We start from the raw sequence: 26526 nt of genomic DNA on the forward strand, positions 1-26526 counted from the left end.
TGTATGTCGGTTTAACACAGAACATGGAGGCTGAGTTCTTATTCTTGGATGTGTTCTAGAAAAAAGAAGGCAAAACCTGTGATTACTTGGTAGGAAGAAGCAGTTGAAATATGAGACAATGACAGGTGGCTAAAACTACCACAAGCTGAATCTATTCAGATGTATCTTTTAGTTAAAAGTAATATCCCTTTCTTGTCTAAAAGTGGGTGGTTAGGATGGCATTGAGGAGACCGTCAGTAATATCACTGACATAGCTGTCAGCCATATCCCCTCTGTGATTACTGTTCCAGAACATGCTGACTACGTCCACCTGTCACTCTTTGCCCAAGGATTTTCTCTCACCTCAAGTGTGGCAAATTGGAAGCACCAAGAAGTTAGTTTGAGGATAAGTACCTCAGATTCCTCACTCTTAGACAAGGAAAAATCTTGAGGCTTGTTCCACATTGTCTCCCAGAGTTTTCTAATGAGATTGAGCCCCAGGGGCCCATAGCTGTAACCTGCCAGTTAATGTTCCCTTATGGCTCCCTTTCTTTCCTGTCTTATTGTCTTCTCTCCTCTTAGTGCCTCCAGGAACTATTATATTTGCACTTAAATCCTTGTTTCAGCGTCTACTTCTGGGGGAGCACAAACTAAGACAGATAATTACTTTTATTTATTGGAAACTTAGTTGGAAAATGAAGCCAAATACTGTGGAGGGGAAAGAATAGGTCCAATGGTATGGAACAGTGAGCTAGTCCCTTAGCAGTCAGGACATGAACTGATGCAGTGAGGTCACAGGATTTCAGGATGACATTTTAGCCTGTCACTCTCTAGTGACAGGAGGTCCTATCAGTTGGAGGATGTTACCTTCCTGCTGCCCACACATAGACTGATCCACAGTCCACTGCTCTAGCGTCTAGAGAGAGCAGTGCTATAAGACCAGAGTGGCAGAGCAGGGTGAAGTTGATGGCTATTGAGTTCTCTTGCTCTGTATCATGGAAGGTCTTGAGAAGAACACAGATGGAAGAGAAAGAAAAGAATAAGGCAGACTTGGCACAAGACACAGTAGAAGCAGACACTTGTATGCCTCTTACAACAAGAGCTTTAGAACCAGCATTTTTCCTTCTCTACCTTGGTGACTAGGAAGCTGAGCTAAATTCTGGAAGTTTTTCCTAGCTTAGGTTTTCTGATAAAATTACACCCTCTACTTATAACTAAGCATGTTTTTTTTTGTTTTTTGTTTTTGTTTTTGTTTTTTTTAAACTTATTGGGGTGACAATTGTCAGTAAAATTACATAGATTTCAGGTATACAATTCTGTATTACATCATCTATAAATCCCATTGTGTGTTCATTGCAGCTTTGTTTACGGTGGCCAAGACATGGAAACAACCAAAATATCCTTCGATAGATGAATGGATAAAGAATTTGTGGTATATATACACAATGGGATGTTTTTTGTTTTATTGCATCTGTGCTTATTTTAGAAATTGTCTCCATTCTTTTTGGAAACAAGTATGACATACTTGTTTGACATACTTATATATGACATAGCAGTATAAATATATGGTATACATAGAGGTGAAAATAAAAGTGGTAACTTTCCTTCAGATTATCAGTATTCCAGTACAATTTCTCCAGGAGGACCAAAATCACAATGGTAAAACCAAAATATTCAACCATACTATATTTCTCTCTGTATTTAATAGTTCTAGGGTAAAACAGAAGTTGATAGTGTAATGGCCACTATAGCTAGTGGCCACCCAAACTTTGTTCCTTTTTCAACTTTTTTTTTATGCTTTGACCATTTTACAATAATTTTTATTTGCTTTTCAGATCGCATAAATCGTTCACCTTTCTCAGCTTTTTATTTTGAGAAATTTGAAACAGACAAGTTGAAAGAATAGTACAATGAATACATGTAGATCCTACATCTAGATTCAATAATAGTTAACATTTTTCCATATTTGCTTTACTGCCACCCCCACCCCCATGTGTACACACACACACACACACACACACACACACACACACACACACACACACATTTTTATTAAAACCCTTAAAAATTAGTTGCAGACATGATACTTCACCCCTAAATTCTCAGCATGGTTCTTCTAAGAATAAAGATATTCCTTTACATAATTACAATACCATTATCATACCTAAGATAAACAACATTAATTACATAACATTAAATAGTATCCTGTTCATATTTTAATTTCCCCAAGTTGTTCCAAAAATATCTTACATAGCTGGCCTTTTCAAACCAGAATCTAATAAATGCTCACAAATTATATCTTTTTTTTTAATGTTTCTTTGGTCTCTTTTCATTTAAGATAGTACTCATCTTGTTTTTTTTTTCCCCAGGACATTAACATTTTTAAGAGTCTGGGACAATTTTCTTTTTTGTCATTAAACAATTTTTTTTCAATTACAGTTGACATTCAATATTATTTATATTAGTTTCAGGTGTACAGCATAGTGGTTAGACATTTACATGTATGTAATTTATGAAGTGATCCTTCCGATTAGTCTAGTACCCTCTACCACTATACACAGTTGTTGCAATATTATTGACTATATTCCCTATGCTATACTTTACTTCCCCATGACTATTTTGTAACTACAAATTTGTACTTCTTAATCTCTTCCCCCTTTTTTTTATCTTGCCCCCCAAACCCCAACCATCATTTTGTTCTTTGTATCTGAGTCTGTTTCTGTTTTGTTAGTTTGTTTATTTTGTACTTTAGATTCCACATATGAAATCATGTGGTATTTGTCTTTCTCTGTCTGACTTATTTCACTTAGCATGATACCTTCTAGGTCTGTCCATGTGGTCTCAAGTGGCAAGATTTCATTCTTTTGTATGGCAGAGTAATATTCCACTATATATATGTACCACCTCTTCTTTATCCAATTGTTTATTGATGGACACTTAGGTTGCTGCCATATCTTGGGTATTGTAAATAACGCTGCAATGAATATAGGGGTACATATTTTTTTGAATTAGTGTTTTGGATTTCTTTGGCTAAATACCCAGAAGTGGAATTGCTGGGTCATAAAGTAATTATGTTTTTACATTTTTTGAGGAACCTCCATACTGTTTTCCATACTGGCTGCACCAATTTACAATACCACCAATAGTGCACAAGGGTTCCCAGTTTTCTTGTTCAGTATCCTACATTCTGAATGTCTCTGTTTATTTCCTTATAGAGTCATTTAACTTGTTCCTCTCCCTTGTATTTGGAAGTCTAGAGGCTTGATTAGATACAAGTTACTTAAGCATTTTGGCTGTGAGAGGGGCAAGAATCATTCATATTGTATTACACAGGAAGAAAATACTATAAAATGATCCCATTATTAATGATGATTATTTGGTTAGAATGGGGATCATCCAATTTTGCCATTCTAAAAGTATATATATTTTTCTCATTATAATTAGTATTAATATTGTGATTAATAGTGGGTAATACTTTGGTGCCATGTGAACATCCTGTTCTTCATAATCTTTCAACCAGTGCTTTTAGTATCCATTGATGATTTTGCCTGAACCAATTACTTTATTAAGAGTTGCAAAACAATTACATCTATCTTTCTATCACTCCTTCTACATGTATTAGCTGGCTTTATATTCAATTTGAGTTTTGATATTTATAGTCAATTATGATTTTCGATATTTAAATTATTCCAAATTTGGCCAGTGACTGCCCTCAGTCTGGTTTTTCTGTCTTTTGTTATGACTCCCTTAAGTCCTTGAAAGCTTACTTGCTTTCTGGTATAACAAGATATCCTAAGCTCACCTTGCAGTTTCTGTTCTCCAAACCTAGAATCAGCTATTTGTCTAAGGAGCACAGCTACATTCTAAGCAGCTGACTAAGACCATTAGTGGGATAACACTAATGTAGCAACTTCATATTTTGCCCTCACTTAGATCCTTCCGGGCTGGGACTGCATATGTTATATCTGAATCTCTGGGCTTTAACGTAGGCTTATTACCTAGAAGGCATTTAATAATATTTGTTGAAGGAATGAACACCAACAGATTATCAGCCGGGGCAGTGGTTCTCAACTCTGACTGCATATTAGAATAATCTAGAGAGCTTTTAAAAAATAATTATGCCCAGGCCCCATACCCAAATATTCTTATTTATTTTTTCTGACATGGAGAGATAGTTTAGCCTACTAGTTAAAAATATAGACTTTGGGGCCAGACTACCTGAGTTTGAATCCCAGATTCAACATTTACCCTCTGTGTGATCTCTTTAGGTGGCTTAAGTTTCTGCATCTATAAAATAAGGGTAATAATAGTATCTACTTCATAGGCTGTTGTGAAAATCAAATAAACATATGGAAAGTGCTTAGAACAGCCACTAGCAGAGTGAACATGAGCTAACTATTAGCTGTCAATTTTATTCTACATTTGTTAGTGAGATAATCAATTTTTTGAAATATTTCCCAATGTATTTTCCATTTTGGATAATGCAGGTTTGTCCTCTGCAGCCTCTCCACTGTTAAGACTAGAGCACAGGCTGGACTAGAGAAGACAGCAGGGTGGTTTGAGAGCAGTTCTTGCCGGACAGATAGGGGAGGCAGAGAGTTTCTCCAGTTCTGGATGGAGAAGGGACAGATTCCTGGGTTCCCTAGAAGTTAGCCAAGGAAGATGGTGAAAATTATCTCAGATGGATTAAGGGGGACTAAAGCAGAAGGGACTTAGGACTTGACTCTAGGGGGAAATCTCTCTGCCCAGAGCCCAGACCCACTTGGGCAGCCAATGTAGAGTTGAAATGGAGATACAGCAGGCCTCCCTGCTCCTCCAGCCTGCTCACGGAGTTCCTATGTTACCTTGGAAGGAAGGAAGAGTAGCTATAGATAAGTGTGTCTGCCAACTAGCTGCGTAGGGGAAGGAGGTTAGGAGATCCTGCACCAGAGAGTTAGGGGGAAACAGACCAAAATCAGAGGCTGGAAGGAAGATGGAGCCACCTCAAAGAGCTAGTAGCTGGAACAAGAGCCAAAGGGCGGGCTTTGTTCTCTGGGAGCTGGCTGAGCCCACTGGAGCAATCCCTCTTGGTGGAATATACAAGAATCCTGGCACACCTGAGCTAGAAAACACAGGAGTCGGTCTTTAGTATTCAGTTCATCACTGTTATCAACAAGATGCCTGCTGTTCAAGCCTGCCTGGTCCCTTGAAAGGTAGGGTTTCTGTGTGCCAAGCATGGGCAAAAGCATCTTTGGTCAAGTTCCAAGGCCACAGTATTGTCGTCTTTTGCAGGCTTTTATGAGCAGGGAATACATTCCTGCCACTAGGTGTCATCTGCCACTACTGTCTGCTTTGTCTCTGAAAACCTAAATTTCTGTGCTGGCAGGTGCCATTTCTGCCTCTTCCACTCAAAGAATCCATCTCCATGCACTCTTCCTATGGACAGTTCAGTTTAATTCTCCTCATTTGTGTCAAACACAAACACTTATTACTTTACAAGGAGAAAGGGGCAGAGTTCTGCCTTTTTTTCTTTAACAGAACCTTATTTGAGATATAATCCACATACCATAAAATTAATCTTTTAAAAGTGTATAATTCAGTGGTGTTTAGTATATTCACAGAGTTGTACAACCATTATCACCATCTAATTTCAGAACATTTTCGTCTCCTAAAAAAACAAACCCTGTACCTATTAGCAGTCACTTCCTGTTCACACTCCCCTAACCCATAGCAACCTCAAGTCTACTTTTTCTCTCAATGTATTTGCCTTTTCTGGACATTTTATATAAATGGAATCATATGGGGTCTTTTGTGACTGCATTCTTTTATGTAGTATATTGTTTTCAAGGCTCATTTATGTTGTAGTACGTGTTAGTACTTCATTCCTTTTTTTGCCAAATAACGTTCATCTTTTACAAGATTGTTCTGGATATTCTGGGACTCTTGCATTTCCATATAATTTTAGGATCAGCTTGCCAAATTTTGTGTGCAATGTCTTACCATTTATTTAGGTTTTCAATTTCTTTCAATGATGGCTTGCAGTTTTCAGTGTACAAGTCCTGCACATTTTTTGTCAAGTTTATTCCAACATATTTTATTCTTATTGATACTATTATAAATGGAATTTTTTTCTTAATTACAATTTCAAATTGTTCATTGCAAGTGTACAAGATGTGATAAAAAATACAGTGAATGTTTAAATTAAAATATTTATTACAGTAAAAGACACATTGCCATCAATCCCTCTCAAAATACTCCCCCTGGCTTTGAACACACTTATCCAAACATTCTTGCAATGAACAAGAATCCTCTTTCTTGAGTGTCTTCAATTGTGCTGTGATGGCTGTCTCGGTGTCCTGAACTGATTCAAAACGTTTTCCTTTTATGGTCATTTTGACTTTGGGGAAGAGCCAGAAGTCACACGGTGCCAGATCTGGTGAATAAGGTGGATAAGGACACACCATAATGTTTTTATTTGACAGAATTTGCCATACCACAAGCGATGTGTGTGACATGGAGCGTTGTCATGATGGAGGATGAAGGAAAGACACTCACGAAAGAGGACTTCCAGAATTGCTTCAGAAAGTGGCAAGAACTATGAGATAAGTGTGTTCAAAGCAAGGGTGAGTATTTTGAGAGGGATTAATAGCAATGTGTCTTTTACTATAATACATTTTTAAAAATTTAAACATTCACTGTATCTTTTGATCACACCTCTTATAGAAAAATTATTTTTTATATATGGATCTTGTGTCTTGCAACCTTGCTGAATTCATTAGCTATAATAGCTTTTTTGTGGATTCCTTAGGATTTTATAAATAAAAGATACCATATGCAATTACTTCTTCCTTTCTCATCTAGATGCCCTTTTATTTCTTTTTCTTTCTGAATTGTCTGATTAAAACTTCCAGTACAATGTTGAACAGAAGTGGCAAGAGTAGACATTCTTGTCTTGTTCATTATTTTAGGGGGAAAGTTTTTGTATGACATTAGCTGTGGATTTTTCATACTGTGTTTCCCCAAAAATAAGTCCAGGTCTTATATTAAGTTTTGCTCCAAAAGACGCATTAGGGCTTATGTTCAGGGGATGTCCTTATGAAAAAATCATGCTAGGGCTTATTTTCCGGTTAGGTCTTATTTTCAGGGAAACACGGTAGAGGCCTCCATCAGGTTAAGTTCCCTTCTATTTCTAGTTTATTGGGTACTTATATAATGGAAGGGTGTTGGATTTTGTCAGATCCTTTTTTTGCATCTATTGAGATAACCAACCTCTTTTTGTTGTTTATTCTACTAATATGGTGTATTACATTGATTAATTTTCATGTAGTGAACTAACTTTGCATTCCTAGGATAAATCCAGGTCATGTTGCATAATTCTTTTTGTATATTGCTAGATTCAGTTTGGCAGTATATTGTTGAGATTTTTTTTTCCTATTTCTCTGCCTTTACTCATCTTTTTTTTTTTTTTTAAATTTATTGGGGTGAAAATTGTTAGTAAAATTACATAGATTTCAGGTGTACAATTCTGTATTACATCATCTATAAATCCCATTGTGTGTTCACCACCAGGAGTCAGTTCTCCTTCCATCACCATATATTTGATCCCCCTTACCCTCATCTCCCACCCCCCACCCCCCATTACCCTCTGGTAACCACTAAACTATTGTCTGTGTCTATGAGTTTTTGTTTCTAATTTGTTTGTCTTGTTCTTTTGCTGTTTTTGGTTTTCAATTAGGTTGTTTGTATTTTTGTTGTTGAGTTTCATGACTTCCTTGTATATTTTGGATATTAGCCCCTTATCAGAGGCACTGTTTGCAAAAATCTTCTCCCATTCAGTTGGTTGCCTCTTTAGTTTGTGGATGGTTTCTTTTGCTGTGCAGAAGCTTTTAAGTTTCATATAGTCCCATTCGTTTATTTTAGCTTTTACTTCCATTGTCTTATAGTTTTCAGCATATAGGTCCTTCACATCCTTGGTTAAGTTTATTCCTAGGTATTTTATTCTTTTTGCTGCAATTGCAAAATGAATTGTTTTTTGTATTTCTTTTTCTAAGATTTCATTGTTAGTATATAGGAATGCAATGGACTTTTGTACGTTGATTTTGTAGCCAGCAACTCTACTGTATTCGTTGATTGTTTCTAATAGCTTTTTGGTGGAGACTTTAGGGTTTTCTATATATAGCATCCTGTCATCTGCAAAGAGTGATAATTTAACTTCTTTATTCCCAATGTGGATGCCTTTTATTCTTTCTCTTGCCTGATTGCTCTGGCAAGGACTTCCAACACTATGTTGAAAAGCAGAGGTGATAGGGGACAGCCCCGTCATGTTCCTCAACGTAGAGCAAAGGGCTTCATTTTTTCACCATTAATTATGAGATTAGCTGAGGGCCTGTCATATATGGCCTTTATTATGTTAAGGTATTTTCCTTCTATACCTATTTTATTAAGTGTTTTAATCATAAATGGATGTTGTATCTTGTCAAATGCTTTTTCTGTATCAATTGATATAATCATATGATTTTTGTCCTTTATTTTGTTCATGTGATGTATCACATTGATGGATGTGCGGATGTTGAACCATCCTTGTGCCCCGGGATGAATAATCTTTTTAATGCATTGTTGTATTCGATTTGCTAGAATTTTTGCATCTGTATTCATCAGAGATATTGGTCTGTAGTTTTCTTTTTTTGTGTTGTCCTTACCAGGTTTTGCTATCAGGGTAATGTTGGCCTCATAAAATGAGTTAGGGAGTACTGTTTCTTCTTCAATTTTTTTGGAAGAGTTTGAGCAGGATTGGTATTAGATCCTCTTTGAAGATTTGATAGAATTCACTACTGAAGCCATCTGGTCCCGGATTTTTGCTTTTGGGAAGGTTTTGGATGACTGATTCAATTTTGTTACTGGTGATCGGTCTGTTTAGATTTTCCAGTTCTTCATGGTTCAGCCTTGGAAGGCTATAAGTTTCTAAGAACTTGTCCATTTCTTGTAGGTTATTGAATTTTGTGGCATGTAGTCCTTCATAGTATTCTTGGATGATCCTTTGTATTTCTGTGGTGTCCGTGATAACTTCCCCTTTTTCCTTTCTGATTTTGTTAATTAGTGTCTTCTCTCTTTTTATCTTAGTGAGTCTAGCCAACGGTTTGTCACTTTTGTTAATCTTTTCAAAGAACCAGGTCTTTGTCACATTAATTTTTTCTTTTGTCTTTTTGTTCTCTATTTCACTTAGTTCTGCTCTTAATTTTAATTCCTTTCTTCTGCTGACCTTGGGTTTCACTTGTTCTTCTTTTTCTAGTCCTTTCAGGTGTAACATGAAGTTATTTATTTGGGATTTTTCTTGTTTCTTGAGATAGGCCTGTAATGATATAAATTTCCCTCTTCAAACTGCTTTCGCTGCATCCCAAAAATTTTGGTAGGATGTATTTTCATTGTCATTTGTTTCTATGTATCTTTTGATATCTCCTCTAATTTCTTCTTTGACCCAGTCGTTCTTTAAAAGTATGTTGTTTAATCTCCATGTACTTGTGTTTTTTCCTGCTTTCTTTTTGCAGTTGATATCCAATTTCAAAGCCTTGTGATCAGAGAATATGCCTGGTATGATTTCAATTTTCTTAAATTTGTTGAGGCTGATTTTATGTCCCAATACATGGTCTATCCTTGAGAATGTTCCATGTACACTAGAAAAGAATGTATAGTCTGATGTTTTAGCATGAAGTGCTCTAAATATGTCAACTATGTCCATTTCATCTCATGTGTCATTTACAATGGACACTGCTATTTCGTTATTTTTTTCTCTTTGGATGATCTATCCATAGCTGTCAGTGATGTATTTAGGTCCCCTAGTATAATTGTGTTTTGGTCAATTTCTCCCTTTAGTTCTGTTAGTAGTTGCTTGGTATATTTTGGTGCTCCCTGATTGGGGGCATAAATATTGTTGACTGTTATGTCTTCTTGTTGTATAGTCCCCTTTACCATTATGAAATGTCCATCTTTGTCTCTCGTTACCTTTTTCACCCTGAAGTCTGTTTCATCTGATATCATTATGGCTACACCTGATTTTCTCTGGGTACCATTTGCTTGGAGTGTCAATTTCCTCCCTTTCACTTTGAGTCTATGCTTGTAATTGTAGCTGAGATGTGTCTCTTGGAGACAGCATATGGTTGGATTTAGTTTTTTGATCCATTCTGCTACTCTGTGCCTTTTTATTGGTGAGTTCAGTCCATTTACATTTAGGGTGATTATTGATATGTGAGGATTTTCTGTCATGTTATATTTAGTTTTCTGGCAAGGCTGTGTCTCCATTGTTTCTTTGCTTTTTGTTGTTGTCTATTATTTTGTGTGGTGGTATTCTATGATGTTTCCCTCTGTTTCTTCTTTTATTACAGTATATATTTCAGTTCTGGATTTTTTTTGAGTGGTTATCCTTAAGTTTATGTAAAAGAAAGTTTGATATTTAGAGTATTCCATTTTTTTCAGCACGCTTACTTTCTCCATTCCCATATTCTGGTTCAGGCCTTCAGTCTCCCCCTTTTTATGTTTTGGTTGCCACAAGTTGTCCCTGTTGATGGTGGTCGAATAGCCTCTCTTAGTATTTCTTGTAGTGCAGGTCGTGTATTAGAAAATTCCCTCAGCTTCTGTATGTCTGGAAAGGTCTGTATTCCTCCTTCATATCTAAAGGATATCTTTGCTGGATACATTATTCTTGGCTCATAATTTCTCTCTTTCAATAGTTTGAATATTTGGTTCCACTGCCTCCTGGCATGTAGAGTTTCTGCTGAAAAATCTGATGATAATCTAATGGGCTGTCCTTTGTAGTTTACCGTCTTCTTTTCCCTGGCTTCCTTGAGGATTCTTTCTTTGTCGTTGATTTTAGACAGCTTTAATACAATGTGCCTTGGAGAAGGCCTGTTGGGATTGAGGTAATTAGGTGTTCTATTTGATTCTTGGATTCGAGGATCCAGTTCTGTCCACAAGTTTGGGAAGTCTCATTGACAATTTTTTTTGAATATATTCTCTGTTTCCTTCTCTCTTTCTTCTCCTTCTATTATGCCCATTATTCTTATTGCTCTTTCTGATGGAGTCAGAAAGTTCTTGTAGACTTCTTTCATTTCTTTTAAGTCTCAAGTCTCTTTCTTCTTCCATCTGTGTCATTTCCAGGTTTCTATCTTCGATGTCACTGATTCTTTCCTCCATGTGGTCAACTCTACTACCTAAGCTGGCTATTTCATTCTTAATTACTTCTATTGAGTACTTAATCTCCAGAAATTCTATTTGGTTCTTTTCTAAAATTTCAATCTCTTTCGTAAAATGCTCATGTTGTTCTTTGATTGTGTTTCTGAGTTCATTAAACTGCCTTTCTGTGTTTTCTTGCATCTCGTTGAGTTTTTTCAGAACTGCAATCTTGAATTCTCTGTCATTTAAGTCACATATTTCCATATCTTTAAGTTCCTTTTCTGGAGACTTTTCAGTTTCTTTCTGAGCTGTCTTGTTGCCTTGGTTATTCATGGCAATTACTGATTTATTGTTTCTCTTCCTAGACATCTACAGGAGTGGCTTCTGCAACAGATTGATAGGAAGAGGTCTTTTTTTTGTTTTTCAGTACTTGTTGGTAGAATATTTTATTTTCTCTCCGACTGCAGCCTTTTTTTCTCTCTCACATGGTAGTGCTATGTTTTCTCTGCACTATTCCAGCTTCTCACACAATGGGGGGATTCCCTGGGAGACCGGCTTCTCCTCTGTTAATAGTTTACTTGGGTCACAGGGCGCACTGTCCATGTGGGTATGCGGAGAGCTGTTGAAGTTCCAAAGCTCTTCCTGCACCAGATTCAGAGCCCGTCTGTTTCAGCAGTTCTATTTACTCCTGCAGGGATCCGCCCAGATAAGTGGGGCCAGGGGCGGGGTGAGTTGTGAGAGGTGGCCCAGAGCAATGGCGGCAACGACCACCACAGCCGGTCCTGCTTCCACAACTCCCTCCCCTTTGCCGGAACTAATTGTGCTGCGAATCTGTGTCTGCGGTCCACAGTTCTCAGAACAGCAAATATTCTGTTCTTTCGATCTGACACTGCTAGTGTTCCGCTTCTAGGACTGGCCAGGTGGGGGCGGGGCAAGCTCTGGGAGGGTAGGGAAGGGGCGGCTAGTCTCAGTGCCTAAGGCTTCCGTTCTCTGCCCTGCAGTGAGGGCTTAAACCACCATTTTCAGCCTTCTTTCCTCAGTCTTTTCTCTGAGGTCTCTGCCGTGAGTGTTGGGTTCAGCCATGTTATGTGCTCCCCCCTCAGCCCTGTGGGCCATAAACGGAGCCCTAGCTGTCCGAGTTCTTCCCTCTCCCGCAGCTGCGGTAGTTCCGGGATGCAGCGAGCTCGGAGCAATGAGCTAGGTCTGCGTCCTGCGCCTGCAGGGCTTTGTCTCCGCACTTCTCCCTTCCCTCCTCCCCTGCTTGTGCGATTCGCCCTCCTTTAGGTGAATTCAGTAGTGGGCCTCTTCGTCTTCAATGTCTGCTGTGCAGGGAGTTCTTTGTGGAGTTATTGTTGTTTGATTAGTTGTAAATTCCAGGGTAGCTTAACAGAGGCTCACCTCATGCCTCCATTTTGCCTTTACTCTGTTGAGATTTTTTGTGTCTATATTCATAAGGGATATTGGCCTGTAGTTTTCTTTCAATGTCTTTGTCTAGTTTTGGTATTAGGGAAATACTGTCCACATAAACTGAGTTGGGAAATGATCCCTCCTCTTCAATATTTTTTAAGATTGTGAAGGATTGGTATTATGATCTCTGACCATTTTGAAACATAATGTTGGTGTCCTCACTCTATTGGAGGTGGAGAAAACAGATTTTTTTTTTCCTGGTGAGTCCCAGAATTCTCTCAAGAACTATGAAGAGTCTGAGATTTTTACAAGTAAGCTTGCTACATTTCACAGATGACAAGAAACTCCTGGATCAGAGATGAAAGATAGTGTTACTCATTGCACAAGTAGCAGCCAGTATATCAGCATTTTAAAAATTGCAGTTATTTGAGACCCAGTTCCCAAAGGGCAACATGAAGAATGCCAGGTGACACCTGCACAAATCAGTGGCCTGCTTTACAGGAGAGGAACCTTGAGCTTAGGGAACCTGAAGCTTTTATAATGACCAGTAAGCATGCATGCCCTTTGCTACAGAGAGAGATACTAGCTCTACATTTTAAGGCCGTATGCTATACAAACATGTTTAAAAATATAGCCAGAGCAAAGTTAGACAGTGTCTCTGCTCAAAAGAGATGCAGAAATGGATGAGACCCACGAGGAATAATCTTCCAACAGACTTTCCTATTAATATTTTCCTTAATACAGCCTTCATTATTCCTCTATTATATGTAATATATTTATATATTTACATTTTTTGTTTTATCTGTTATACATGCACATCATTTAAAGAGTCAAGCAGCTTTACAAAACATAAAAACAGTTGTCTCCTACCCTACTCCCAATTTACTGCTCCTTTTACAACTGTGGCTGATTCTTCTGGCATCGAGCCCTGTATCTATAAATAATATTTTAAATTTTTTTACAGTTGACATGCAATATTATGTTAGTTTCAGGTGTACAACATAATGATGACTCATTTATATAAATTATGCAGTGATCACCCAAATAAATCTAGTACCCATCTAACACCATACATAGTTATTACAATATTATTGACTATATTCTCTATGGTGTGTACTTTACATCCCCATGATTGTTTTTAAGACTGGCAATTTGTACATTTTAATCCTTTTCACCTTCACCCTCTCTCCCATCTGGCAACCATCAGTTCGTTCTCTGTATCTATGGGTTTGTTTCTATTTTGTTTGTTCATTTATTTTGGGGTTTTTTTTTTTTAGATTCCACATATAAGTAAAATTATATGGTATATGTCTTTCTCTGTCTGACTTATCTCACTTAGCATAACACCCTCTAGGTCTATCCATATTGTCACAAGAGGCAAGATTTCATTCTTTTTATGGCTGAGTAATATTCCATTATATATATATATATATATATATATATACACACACACACACACACACACACACACATATATATATATATATATATATATATATATCACATTTTCATTATCCATTCATCTAACTATGAACAGTTAGGCTGCTTCCTTATCTTGGCTAATGTAAATAATGCTGCAATGAACACAGGGATACATACGAGGTCTGACAATTAGGTTCACGAACTTGCCTCTGTGCACTTACATTGGCAGCACTGTACAAACAGCTCAGTAAGGATTCATAACTTTGGTATATCATTGTCTCATAGCTTTTTGGTGGAGTCTTTAGTGTTTTCTATATATAGCATCATGTCATTGGCAAAGAGTGACAATTTAGATTCTTCATTCCCAATTTGAATGCCTTTTATTTCTTTCTCTTGCGAGGACTTCCAACACTATGCTGAAAAGCAGAGGTGATAGGGGACAGACCTGTCGTGTTCCTGAACGTAGAGCAAAGGGCTTCAGTTTTTCACTGTTAATTATGATATTAGCTGAGGGTTTGTCATATATGGCCTTTATTATGTTAAGGTATTTTCCTTCTATACCTATTTTATTAAGTGTTTTAATCATAAATGGATGTTGTATCTTGTCAAATGCTTTTTCTGCATCAATTGATACAATCATATGATTTTTGTCCTCTATTTTGTTTATGTGATGTATCACATTGATGGATTTGCGGATGTTGAGCCATCCTTGTGCCCCTGGGATAAACCCCATTTGGTCGTGATGAATAATCTTTTTAATGCATTGTTGCATTCGATATGCTAGAATTTTGTTTAGGATTTTTGCATTTGTATTCATCAGAGATATTGGTCTATAATTTTCTTTTTTTGTGTTGTCCTTAGCAGGTTTTGGTATCAGGGTAATGTTGGCCTCATAAAACGAGTTAGGGAGTACTGTCTCTTCTTCAGTTTTTTGGAAGAGTTTGAGCAGGACAGGTATTAGATCCTCTTTGAAGGTTTGGTAGAATTCACTAGTGAAGCCATCTGGTCCTGGACTTTTGTGCTATCACCTGGGCTTTTCAACATAGTGTTGGAAGTCCCGCCAGAGCAATCAGGCAAGAGAAAGATATAAAAGGCATTCAAATTGGGAATGAAGAATCTAAATTGTCACTCTTTGCCGATGACATGATGCTATATATAGAAAACTCTAAAGATTCCACCAAAAAGCTATTAGCAACAATCAATGAATACAGTAAAGTTGCCGGCTACAAAATCAACGTACGAAAGTCCATTGCATTCCTATATACTAACAATGAAATCTCAGAAAAAGAAATGAAAACAACAATTCCTTTTGCAAAAAGAATAAAATACCTAGGAATAAACTTAACCACGAATGTGATAGACCTATATGTTGAAAACTGTAAGACATTTTTCAAAGAAATTGAAGAAGAGACAAAGAAATGGAAAGACATTTCGTGCTCATGGATTGGAAGAAGCAAAATAGTGAAAATGGCCATATTACCCAAAAAATATACAGATTTAATGCAATCCCCATCAAAATCCCAATGGCATTTTTTAAAGAAATAGAACAAAAAAATCATCAGATTTGTTTAGAACCACAAAAGACCCCGAATAGCCAAAGCAATCTTAAGAAAAAAGAAAAATACTGGAGGTATCAAACTCCCTGACTTTAGCTTGTACTACAGGGCAACAATAATCAAAACAGCATGGTATTGGCATAAAAACAGACACATAGACCAGTGGAATATAATTGAGAACCCAGAAATAAAACCATATAAATATGGACAGACAATTTTTGATAAAGAAGCAAAAAACATACAATGGAGAAAAGGCAGCCTCTTCAAAAAATGATGAAGGCAGAATTGGAAAGCCACGTGCAAATGAATGAAACTGGACTACTATGTACCATGGTAACTACATCTGTTACCATGTACCAAAATTAATTCAAAATGGATCAAAGACTTAAGCATGAGACCTGAAACAATAAACAGCATAGGAGAAGACATAGGTTCAAAGAGCATTTCATGAATTTGACTCCAAAGGCAAGGGAAGTAAAAGCTAAAATAAATAAATGGGACTATATCAAACTTAAAAGCTTCTGCACAGCAAAAGAAACCATCGACAAAATAAAGAGGCAACCAACTGAATGGGAGAAGATTTTTGCAAACAGTGCCTCCGATAAGGGGCTAATATCCAAAATATACAAGGAACTCATGCAACTCAACAACAAAAATACAAACAACCCAATTGAAAAATGGGCAGAGGAACTGAAGAGACATTTCTCCAAGGAGGACATACAAATGGCACATAGACATATGAAAAAATGCTCCACATCACTAATCATCAGAGAAATGCAAATAAAAACCACAATGAGATATCACCTTACACCAGTTAGAAAGGCTATCATTGACAAGACAAATAGTACAAGAATTGGAGAGTCTGTGGAGAAAAGGGAAGCCTCATACACTGTTGGTGGGAATGCAGACTGGTGCAGCCCCTATGGAAGGCAGTGTGGAGGTTCCTCAAAAAATTACAAATAGAATTACCATATGACCCAGCAACCCTCTCCTGGGTATCTACCCAAAAAATCTGAAAACATCTATACATAAAGACACGTGTGCTCCAATGTTCATTGCAGCTTTGTTTACGGTGGCCAAGACATGGAAACAACCAAAATGTCCTTCGATAGATGAATGGATAAAGAAGTTGTGGTATATATATACAATGGAACACTATTTGGCAGTAAGAAAAGATGAAATAGGACCATTTGTGACAACATGGATGGATCTTGAGAGTATGACGCTAAGCGAAATAAGTCAGACAGAAAAAGCAGAGAACCATATGATTTCACTGATATGTGGTATATAAACCAAAAGCAATAAAAGAACAAGACAAACAAATGAGAAACAAAAACTCATAGACACAGACAATAGTTTAGTGGTTACCAGAGGGTAAGGGGAGGGGGGAGGTAGATGAGGGTAAAGGGGATCAAATATATGGTGATGGAAGAACTGACTCTGGATGGTGAACACTCAATGGGATGTATAGATGATGTATTACAGAATTGTACACCTGTATCTATGTAACTTTACCAACAATTGTTACCCCAATAAACTTTAATAAAAAAAAGTTTATTAGATTAGAGTAGATTAAAGCAAATTATAGGTATCATATCATTTTCATTCATAAATACTTCTAAACAATCTCTACTTGTTAAGAATGGTTCTCCTTTTCTGTTTTCCTTTATATAAAACTGTAATGCCAATATTTTCATAACCTAACAAAATGAACAATTTCTTAATACCATCTAATGTTCCAGTCCATATTCAAATTTCCTAGATTATCAGAAAAATATCTTTTTACCAAGATTTGTTTGAACCAAGAGCCAAATAAGGCCCACTCATTGTATTTAGTTCATATATTGTCTAAGTCTCTTTTATTTTTTTATTTTTATTTTTATTTTTTAAAATTTATTGGGGTGACAATTGTTAGTAAAATTACGTAGATTTCAGGTGTACAATTCTGTATCACATCATCTATAAATTACATTGTGTGTTCACCACCCAGAGTCAGTTCTCCTTCCATCACCATATATTTGATCCCCCTTACCCTCATCTCCCACCCCCCACTTCCCTTACCCTCTGGTAACCACTAAACTATTGTCTGTGTCTATGAGTTTGTTTTTATTTTTTTCTTAGACGTTTATCATTTATATCCCTCACACTGTGGACCCCCTCCCCCCGTCTCCACTATCTCTCTGACATCTCACCGAGCCATCCCATTTCCACTGTCTCCACTCCCAATGCTGTACACTTTATTTTTTACTTACATAAACTTGATTTTTACTTATATATAATTGTGTGCTGTAAAAATGAAGGTAGGCTTATAAAAGGCTTTGCTTTGCTGCAGTGTCACAGCTTTATTTTAATATGGCACATTTCCAAAATTTTAAGTGCTTTTAAGGCATGTTTTTCATGGACATGTATTGGCCTAGTGCTTCTATTTCTGAGGCTAGAATTAAACAGTTAGTAATTTCGAATATTACTTCATTTTGCATTTTTTACTGATGCAACTATTCAAACTTTGGAGACAGTTGCTTATTCGATTTGTGTATATTTTAAAATGTCCCTGTAACTTTAAAAATTATAAATCCATACTGTAGATTTCAAGGATGCTACAATTATATTTATGGAAACTAAGTTTGGTATTAAGTATATGTGTTAGGTATTATTTTAGAAATGCTTTCAAGCAATTTATTTCAAGTGGTAGTAGTGGAGTAGGAATAAGAGAATCTTCTGAGGGCAGAATATCTTGACCAATAGACAGTGATAAAACCCAACACTTCTGGTCATTCTTCTATTTCCACCTGTTCTTCATGTTTTTAAATTTCTCCTTTGTCCTACAATCCCTCTCCCATTTACCTTCATATTCACATTATAAACTAGATCTCATTTCATTTTTACAATAGTCCTTATAGGTAGTAGCTCCATTTTGTAGATGTGGAAACTCAAGTTCAAAAGCTCAGTGAGTGGCTCAAGATTGTTGAACTCTAAAAATCCATGCTTCGGCCGACGGGTGGCTCAGTTGGTTAGAGCGCGAGCTCTGGACAACGGGGCTGCCGGTTTGATTCCCACATAGGCCAGCAAACTGCACCCTCCGCAACTAGAATGAAGTCAATGAGCTGCTGCTCAGCTCCTGGTGGCCAAATGGCTCAGTTGTTTGGAGCGCGGGATCTCAACCACAAGGTTGCTGGTTCGACTCCTGCAAGGAATGGTGGACTGCGCCCCCTGCGACTAACAATGGGACCTGGAGCCCTCCACAACTAAGATGAAAGGACAACAACTGGACTTGGAAAAGTCCTGGAAGTATATGTTCCCCAATAAAGTCCTGTTCCCCTTCCCCAATAAAATCTTTAAAAAAAAAAAAAAAAAGAAAAGAAATCCATGCTTTTGCCAGTGCTCATGCTGCTCTCAGGATTATTCCTTGGTGACTGGATCAGTTAAGGGTCAGATCAACATCAAAGGAGGTTACCACACATTTCAAACTGGATCAGTACCTGCTCCACGGAATCCTCCACAGACATACAGCTTCCCATCCACTACTCCTGCATTGGTAGAATTGGTTCGAAGAGAGAGCAGGGGACTTGGCATAGGTGGGCCCTCTCTCCAAAAGTCCCCATCAGGATTATAGATTTCCACCACATCAAGGCACTTTCGAACCTGGCCCTTGTCTCGACCCATGCAGCCAATTCCACCTGTAGAGAATGATACACAGAATGAGATGACTAAGAACTGAAACTTCGTTGTGGAGAGCACCCACTTCCTGCTATGGTTTGTATCACAGGTTTATGGGCCTTTGACTTTTCTCTTTCTTGCCTGGTGCTACTTCTAAGATAATTTCTAAGCAATAATGATCTACTACACACTCTAGAGCCAAATTTAATGTCATTTTTATTCATAGTGTTTCATCTGTTTGTTCTTATTCATGAAGCTGATCCCACTGGAGGCTTTATATTCTACAACATCCAACACTGGTTGACACAATGAGCACACCCTTTAGAATGAGAACTCCGGGTTTTAATGTGAGGGTAACTTGACTTGGACATCTGCCTTCTTATTGATCATTAGCAATGATTTCACTGATCTGGCTAGCTAGGGATGTGTCCTTTCCCTTCCTCATCACTGCAATCCTGTCTCTTCCTCTCTTCTTAAGTTGCATGAATCGTTCCCCATTAATGAAGGGCCGTTATTTGGTAAATTTCAGGTTTGGGGGTCAAAGGAAGGCCCCAAATACAAACGCCCAGTGCACTTCCACTTTTGGATGATACAGTTCATTCAACAGATATTCACTGACTGCCTAATATATGCAAGGCAATGTGCTAAGTGATAAGGAGTTTGGAAAGATGAATAATGCACATTTCTTGCAATTAAAAAATTAATGGGGTGGAAAGAGCCGTGTATGTAAATAAATAGATAAAGGAGATCATGACAGGTACCTTAAAAGAGATACAAATTAAACTTAGAAGTACAGAGACTGTAAGAAGTAACAGAGATATCATTTACATAATTATGACGTTAAGTATAAACCTCCATGGGAAAAGTAATTGTGTAAGAATTTGCAACACACTGTAATAAGAAACACAAGTTTATAGGTGACCTGTTTTATTCTCTCCTTCTAAGTCCCACAATGAAAGTTCTTAAACACCACGGCCATATTTCCTGACCTGAAGGCTCCTGAGACTGAACTGAATTCCCTGAAAGGAGAGACACTGCTGTACTTGCAGACAGTCCTCTCCTCAGTGATCGAATTCCATGCAGACCCAGTCTGATGACCCTGATCTGCATGACCAATCAAAAAGACTTTAAAGTGCTGGCCTCAGGCTAAACCAGCTCTCTTACCTGTAGAAAGGGTCCTGGAAGAGTCATTGCATTTGTGGAGTGTAGACTGGTGCTTGGCTATGTTGTTTACAGCAGTACCAAAACCAAAACTAAGAACAGCTCAGATCTCATGGCATTTACTGAATGTATCACTCACTGAGAAATCAGTCACATATCTTCTCATGGCATTCCTTCTTTCACTGTTACTTAACACTTTTTGCCCATCATTGGACTAGTCAGATGGTATTTTTATTATCACCTGCTTTTCAATCTGTCTTCGGTAATGCATCCTCAGTACCTAGCACAGTGCCGACACGTGTGCATCTGTAATGGATGAATGAGAAATTTAACTTTTCCTATGCTTTCCTGGTCTGTCCAAGTGGATGTTCTGTAAGCTCACAGAGGCGAAAGGCCAGTTTTTACACACCTTAGATTTCACAGTGCCTGACACATAGCACTTAGTGAATCCAAGAAGACTGATGGGAATAGCTTATTTTCACCATGGTTGGGACTTAGGCTAGGCATAAGAGGTGATGAAAGAGGAATTTGGAGGAAGTCTTCTTTTTTCTCTTTGCTGATGGAGCCTGGTCTGTTTCCTGTCTCAGCATGAATCAAGGGATGGAGGCTATAAACTCAGGAAGCTCTTAGTTGCTTTCTCTCTTATCCTGCTGGGTAAATAATTTAGCTCATTACAGTGCCAAATCTGAGCTGCAACGTTTGTTTCCAAGGAGGGGACACACTGGCCTTGGTTAACTGCACAACTCTGCTATTCATGGGCCCTTTTTCAAAGTAGTACTGTGGTCGCTAGATGTTCCTTAGTCCAACAAAAAGTGGAATTTCTTATTTGTGGGTCAAGATGGCCTTAAAGAAGAAGATTTATCTGTAGCAGTTAAACCTGGCAACCACCTATCAGGTGAGAACGAGATGATTTAGTTACCTGTGCTACAAGACCCAAAAGAGATATTATTAGGCTGGTTTATATTACAACCACTTCAGAAGTAGAAGCAAACAGGTTAAATGAAAGTTACTGGGAGTCAGGCAGGGGAACACTGAGCAACCAACACCTGAATGTAATTCAGAAGTTTCACATAAAAAGTCCATTAGAAAAACTTCCCCAAAATAATGCACATAAAGAATGGGTATTAATCTCTTGGTTTTGGAATAATTAGAATGCTTATCATTTTTATTTCTCTGTTACTAAGTATATTTAATTATAATGTCAGCCTTTACTCTACAAAACCAACCTTTTAAATGTGTCCTTTCTATTTGGTTGGCAGACGGTTTACATGCTCCACTCAAGGGCAACATGGGCTTATATAGGGCACTCTGTCTTTGTTTCTGACCATTAACGCCTGAAAACATTCTCTGTCTTACTTGGGTGTAATTCCACAAGCAAGTACACTTTTTGCAAGATGATTAACAGCATACTTAATGAGCTTAAACTGAAGGTGAACCCTGATTAGATAAATAATCAAATAAAAGCATGATCCTTATTAATAAGTCAGCACCAGCACCACAAGAGAACTTTTTTTTTTTTTTTTTAATAACCTGGATATAGGATAAAGCTTGTTTCTTTTTAAGAGAACTCTTTTGATGAGATGAATCCTAGGGTAGGATCAGCATATCTTTAGAATTTCAATGAGATACTTCCATATCTTTAATTTATATGCTACCAGAACCTCTGAGCCTGATTTTCTTTATTCAAAACCAAACAAATGAAATTATCTTTTTGAGTCATATCCAAATGGACCTCAAATGCAAAAGACATACCTTTGTGTTTTTTTTGGTGTGTGTGGGGAGGGACTATAGAAGAGAACAATGTTTCTCTCTCCTCTTTTTTATTTCTACATAGATGAAGACCTGCTCTTCTTTTGTTTGGCTATTATAGATTCTTTCCTTTTAGTGGGTACAGGAGGAACCTTTCCCCATGCAAAGCCTGGTAGGAGCTGGTTGAGGGCAGAGGAGGAATGGTACTTCTCTGACATTCTCCAAAGATTTGCCATCGAAGGTGCCTTGAATACAATGGTGCTGGCTCCCATGCCCTTGTGCCTGCAGGGCTGCCTTCAGGTGGCAGATTTACTCTTACTCTATTCTCCCCTGGGCTGGATCCAAAAGAGGAGGATTCTCTAGTCTTTCAGACAAGCTGCCAAAGTTGCTTGCATTGCTAAACAAGCTTTAAAAACAAGCTTTAGCAAATATATTTACTCAGATGTAGGCTCCCAGGTGTCACAGAAAAAACACGTAGGCCTTTGGAAAAAGACAGACTCTGATTCATGTGCCTGTGTCATCACTTACTAGCTGGACAACTCTGGTCAATGTAATTTCTCTAAGCCTCAATGTTCTCATCTGTAAGTTAACAAATAATAATATCAATGTCATAAATTGTTGCGAAGATTAAATTATTAGATAATTATGTAAAGGTGGAGAAGGTTAAGGAGGAGCTCACATTTGCTGTATACCTATTCACAAGTATTGCTACAGGAATTTTCTTTTCTTTATTCTCATGTACTGCTTGTAAATAAAATGGCTAGCATGTAGTAGGTACTCAATAATGTTCATTCTTTCTCTTTCGTATTCTAGAATGTTGCATAATTAAACCAGTGTTTACTGCAGTTGCTGAAATCCTACATTTGCTGAAATCCTACATTTGCTTACTCTCAATTTATTATTTTCATATGATTGATGACTTACTGACCGTATGGTCAAATCGCTCTTAAAAGTTTCTTTCAAGTTTGAATAGAGACAATCAGAAGGTCAAAGGGCTGAAAAATAAGCTGAGCCTTCCTTTCAGCCTTCAGGTGGGGAGAAAAGCTCCCTGATGAGATTTAGAGGAACTCATCTGGTCATAAACATTTGAGAGAGGTAGAACTGTCAGACGACATCATACAAACTAGAAAAGGATTTTGCATTCCATCAGCTGCCAGGAGTGAAGCTGGCCCACAAATCTGAGTGGCTGGGCTGCTTTCTGACCTGCATGTCAAATACAATCTATTCACTGCTAATATAATGCTTGTGACAATTTCATTCTCACTCCAGTTGTCTGCTCTCTAGTTTTTTCAACTCTCATTTTACAGTTCCAGATTTGGAGCCTAAGACCCTAGAAGACATAAACCTAGTTTCTTGTCCTTTTTTTAGTTTAACAAAGGTGTCTCTTTGGTATTTTCAGAAAATAGTCCTTCAGGACAGGGTTGAAAGCAGACTTACCTGCCTGCTTTTTACAAAATTCTGGGTTATACCAAGCAATGCTGATCTACATATAGTGTGTTTTGGGCCTACAGAACATTGGTCCATAGTCATCACTTCTATTGAGGCCATTCCCTTCACCTGCTAACCCTTGACTGTCTTTTGCTAGTTTTTTCTTGCCAGGCTAAGAAAACTGTCATATGTCTGCCTTTTGTTTGCTCCTCAAAACAGATTATCATGAAAATCAAATAAAAGAGCTGTAAAGGAAGACCAAGTTCCATTTGTTAGAGCTTGACTCTCCTTGATTTTGGAGGGAAAATCAAGTACTTAAAATGTCTATATTTCCATTGGAAGTGGAAATACATTTCAAGTGGAAATGTAGACAGTTGAATAAAAATTTCCAGTGCTGTGCCCGGGGTACCAAATAAGCTGCAATTACAAAATTGCTGCCCCATCTGGTTCTGAATAACCCCTGCGCTTTACTTGTATGTCTTGATCCAATACTGGGCCTCAGTGTGTTTCAATGTGCCAGTCAATTCTGGGCCTTACCCTGTCAGGTCTTCCAGATCCTATGCTCATCTTTTGTTTGTTTCTTCCCTATCCCTCTTCAACAGCTTGTCTTGCAGGTCCCAGCAGTTCTGAAGGCTGAGCCAATAAGGAAGGGAGAGCCTGGGAATAGTGGGCAGGAGCAAGTTCAGTAGATGACCTATAGATGTCACAACACGTCAGAGGTGACAGGACTCAGCCTCAGATGAATACCACCACTATTGTCCTGGATTCAGCATCTCTGTATCTCATCATTCACCAAATTTTGTTGATTGTCCCTCATCAATTCTCATATCTATCCCTTCTACAGGTATACCTTCTAAAGGTGTACAGAACTTTGGTAATCCAGCCACTGCCTAATTCTTCACACTCCTTGCTCTTCCTTTCTCCCTCTTGCGTTCCCCCTAACTGGAAGCTCAGGGCACACTCAGCCTCTTGCAGATCCCCAAACAGGTGAAATTATTTTTCTCTAGGCCTTTGCTTCGTCTGATCTCTGCCTAGAATGGACTCTCCTCATCCTCTCCTCAACATGACAAATTCCTACTCCTCTTTCAAGGTTCAGTTCAATAGTTACCTTCTCCAGAAATCTTTAATGTTTTTCTATAAAGAATTAGCCATTCCCTCCTTTGGGCTTCCACTGTCCTCCAAACAGAAATCAAGATTCCTGTAAAGTATATTGCTCTTATTTATTTTTATGTATGTCTCCCCATCAGATCAGATGGTAAGTCACTTGACGGCAGAATAATGTCTAATCATATTGTATCCCTAACACTTTTTACACAATACAGATAGTTAAGAAATAAAAATTTAACTGAATGCATGAATAGATTAGCTCCTCATCCTGATCTCTGGTGTCTTTTTCTTATACTTTTTATGTCAAAACAAAAATTGATGACTGGCTTTCCAAAACGTGGCAAGCCCTGAACCCAAAGAGCTAAAAACTCACTTCCTATCAGATTATAAACATCATCTTCTTAAAGATATAGGAATCTCAGCCCAGACATTGAGAGAAATTGTTGGTATGAGTCTGTCATTGGGCTCATCTTTTCTCCCAGGTCTGCCTGCTTAAAGTATCATTAACTTCTCTTAACTTGGGCTAGACCTAACCTAACATAACATACACGAAGTTTCTACTAATACTCCTCCGAAGTGGCCCTGCAAGAACTATTAATTAAATGTATTCCACAGCTTATAAATGGAGACACACAAGATATAAGTCCTTGAAGGCACGGTATGAGTCATTATATTCCTTGAGATGCCAAGCATAGTGTCTATCTTCTAAAATATCTTGACAATATTTGCTTAAATAACTATTAAATAAAAAGATCATAAAAAGTCTTTGGCATATTTATCTTGGGTGTAATTAAGGTGATTTGTAGAAAGTGATAATTTGTGCTCATTTTCATATTTACCCAAGAACTGGTGGAGAAAGGGAATGATTAAAAAGATGATCACATATATGAATTAAGATAAGCTAATTGAAGATAATGATACATTTTATTCAGAATGACAATTTTAAATTATTGATATTTTCCTCTTTAAAGCATCAACATTTTTGTTTCAACTATTTTATGATGTTTTAAACATATATTGTTCTCTGCCTTAGTGAATTGAAGATACCAAATATAATTTAACATTTTCTTAAGTATTCAGGAGTAACAACATGATGTTTTCCCAATATACCATACATATATAGATGGTTCTACACAGTAGGCTGCATGAAGACATGCTGAAGATTTGCTTTCTTGAACAAATCCTTACTGTTGGTGTGGTGTTTAGCAATTTACCTCTTTTTCATAAAAGCAAATATAGAACGTGTAGTTGCATAACCCTTTGGCTGTGTAACATTTTGCTTTTCTACAAATATACACAACTAAATCAGAGGCTGAGACAACATTCTCCTAAAATATTTCTCATCTATTCTCAGCAACATTATCATCACTGTTCATCAGGGGCTTTCACATTGGAGAAACTTCCAAACATTGTCTGAATAAAAAACACTTAAACTTCTGGTTAATTTTAAGTAATCTATATGTTGGATATCCACTCATGATTGTACTAGGTGTCAGAGAATAACAAATTTAAGAGTCTTTTTTTGTCCATAGACACAGTCTCTTGCAAATCAAAGGCAAATACAAAACTATATGTAATAAAACATTATAATTATAATTATACATTGATTGAAAAAAGTACAATTTCTAACTAATTGTCACAATTTCATTGCCAATTTTCTGTGAACTTTTAGGATATCAATGATAAAAATTACTATAGCTAAGTTGCAATTTGGGAGACATAGGTCTCCCAAACTTTGGTTTCTTAGAGTACTTATTTCTGGGTTCCTCATTGAGGGTGACAGATAATCAAGGTTAAAATCCTTCACATGATTAACTAGAAATACATGTTATGTATACTTAAACAGCAAAAACATGGTGAGCCATTCACTTAAGTTCAAAGCCACTTCAGCTGTTGAGTCTCTAAATCCAAGTCT

At 37.4% G+C, this 26526-nt stretch overlaps 1 protein-coding gene across 2 annotated transcripts in view; it reads right to left on the bottom strand.

Annotated features, from left to right (window-relative positions):
- KBTBD12 (kelch repeat and BTB domain containing 12) overlaps positions 1–26526 on the bottom strand; it is an 84634-nt gene that overhangs the window by 13694 nt on the left and 44414 nt on the right. For both annotated transcript variants that reach the window (XM_033087806.1, XM_033087807.1), the window contains exon 5: positions 18989–19186. In XM_033087806.1, the coding sequence (XP_032943697.1) occupies positions 18989–19186 (198 nt within the window). The remainder of the gene's footprint in view (positions 1–18988; positions 19187–26526) is intronic.

Source organism: Rhinolophus ferrumequinum, chromosome 19, assembly GCF_004115265.2.
Source record: "Rhinolophus ferrumequinum isolate MPI-CBG mRhiFer1 chromosome 19, mRhiFer1_v1.p, whole genome shotgun sequence".
Taxonomy (NCBI): Eukaryota; Metazoa; Chordata; class Mammalia; order Chiroptera; family Rhinolophidae; genus Rhinolophus; species Rhinolophus ferrumequinum.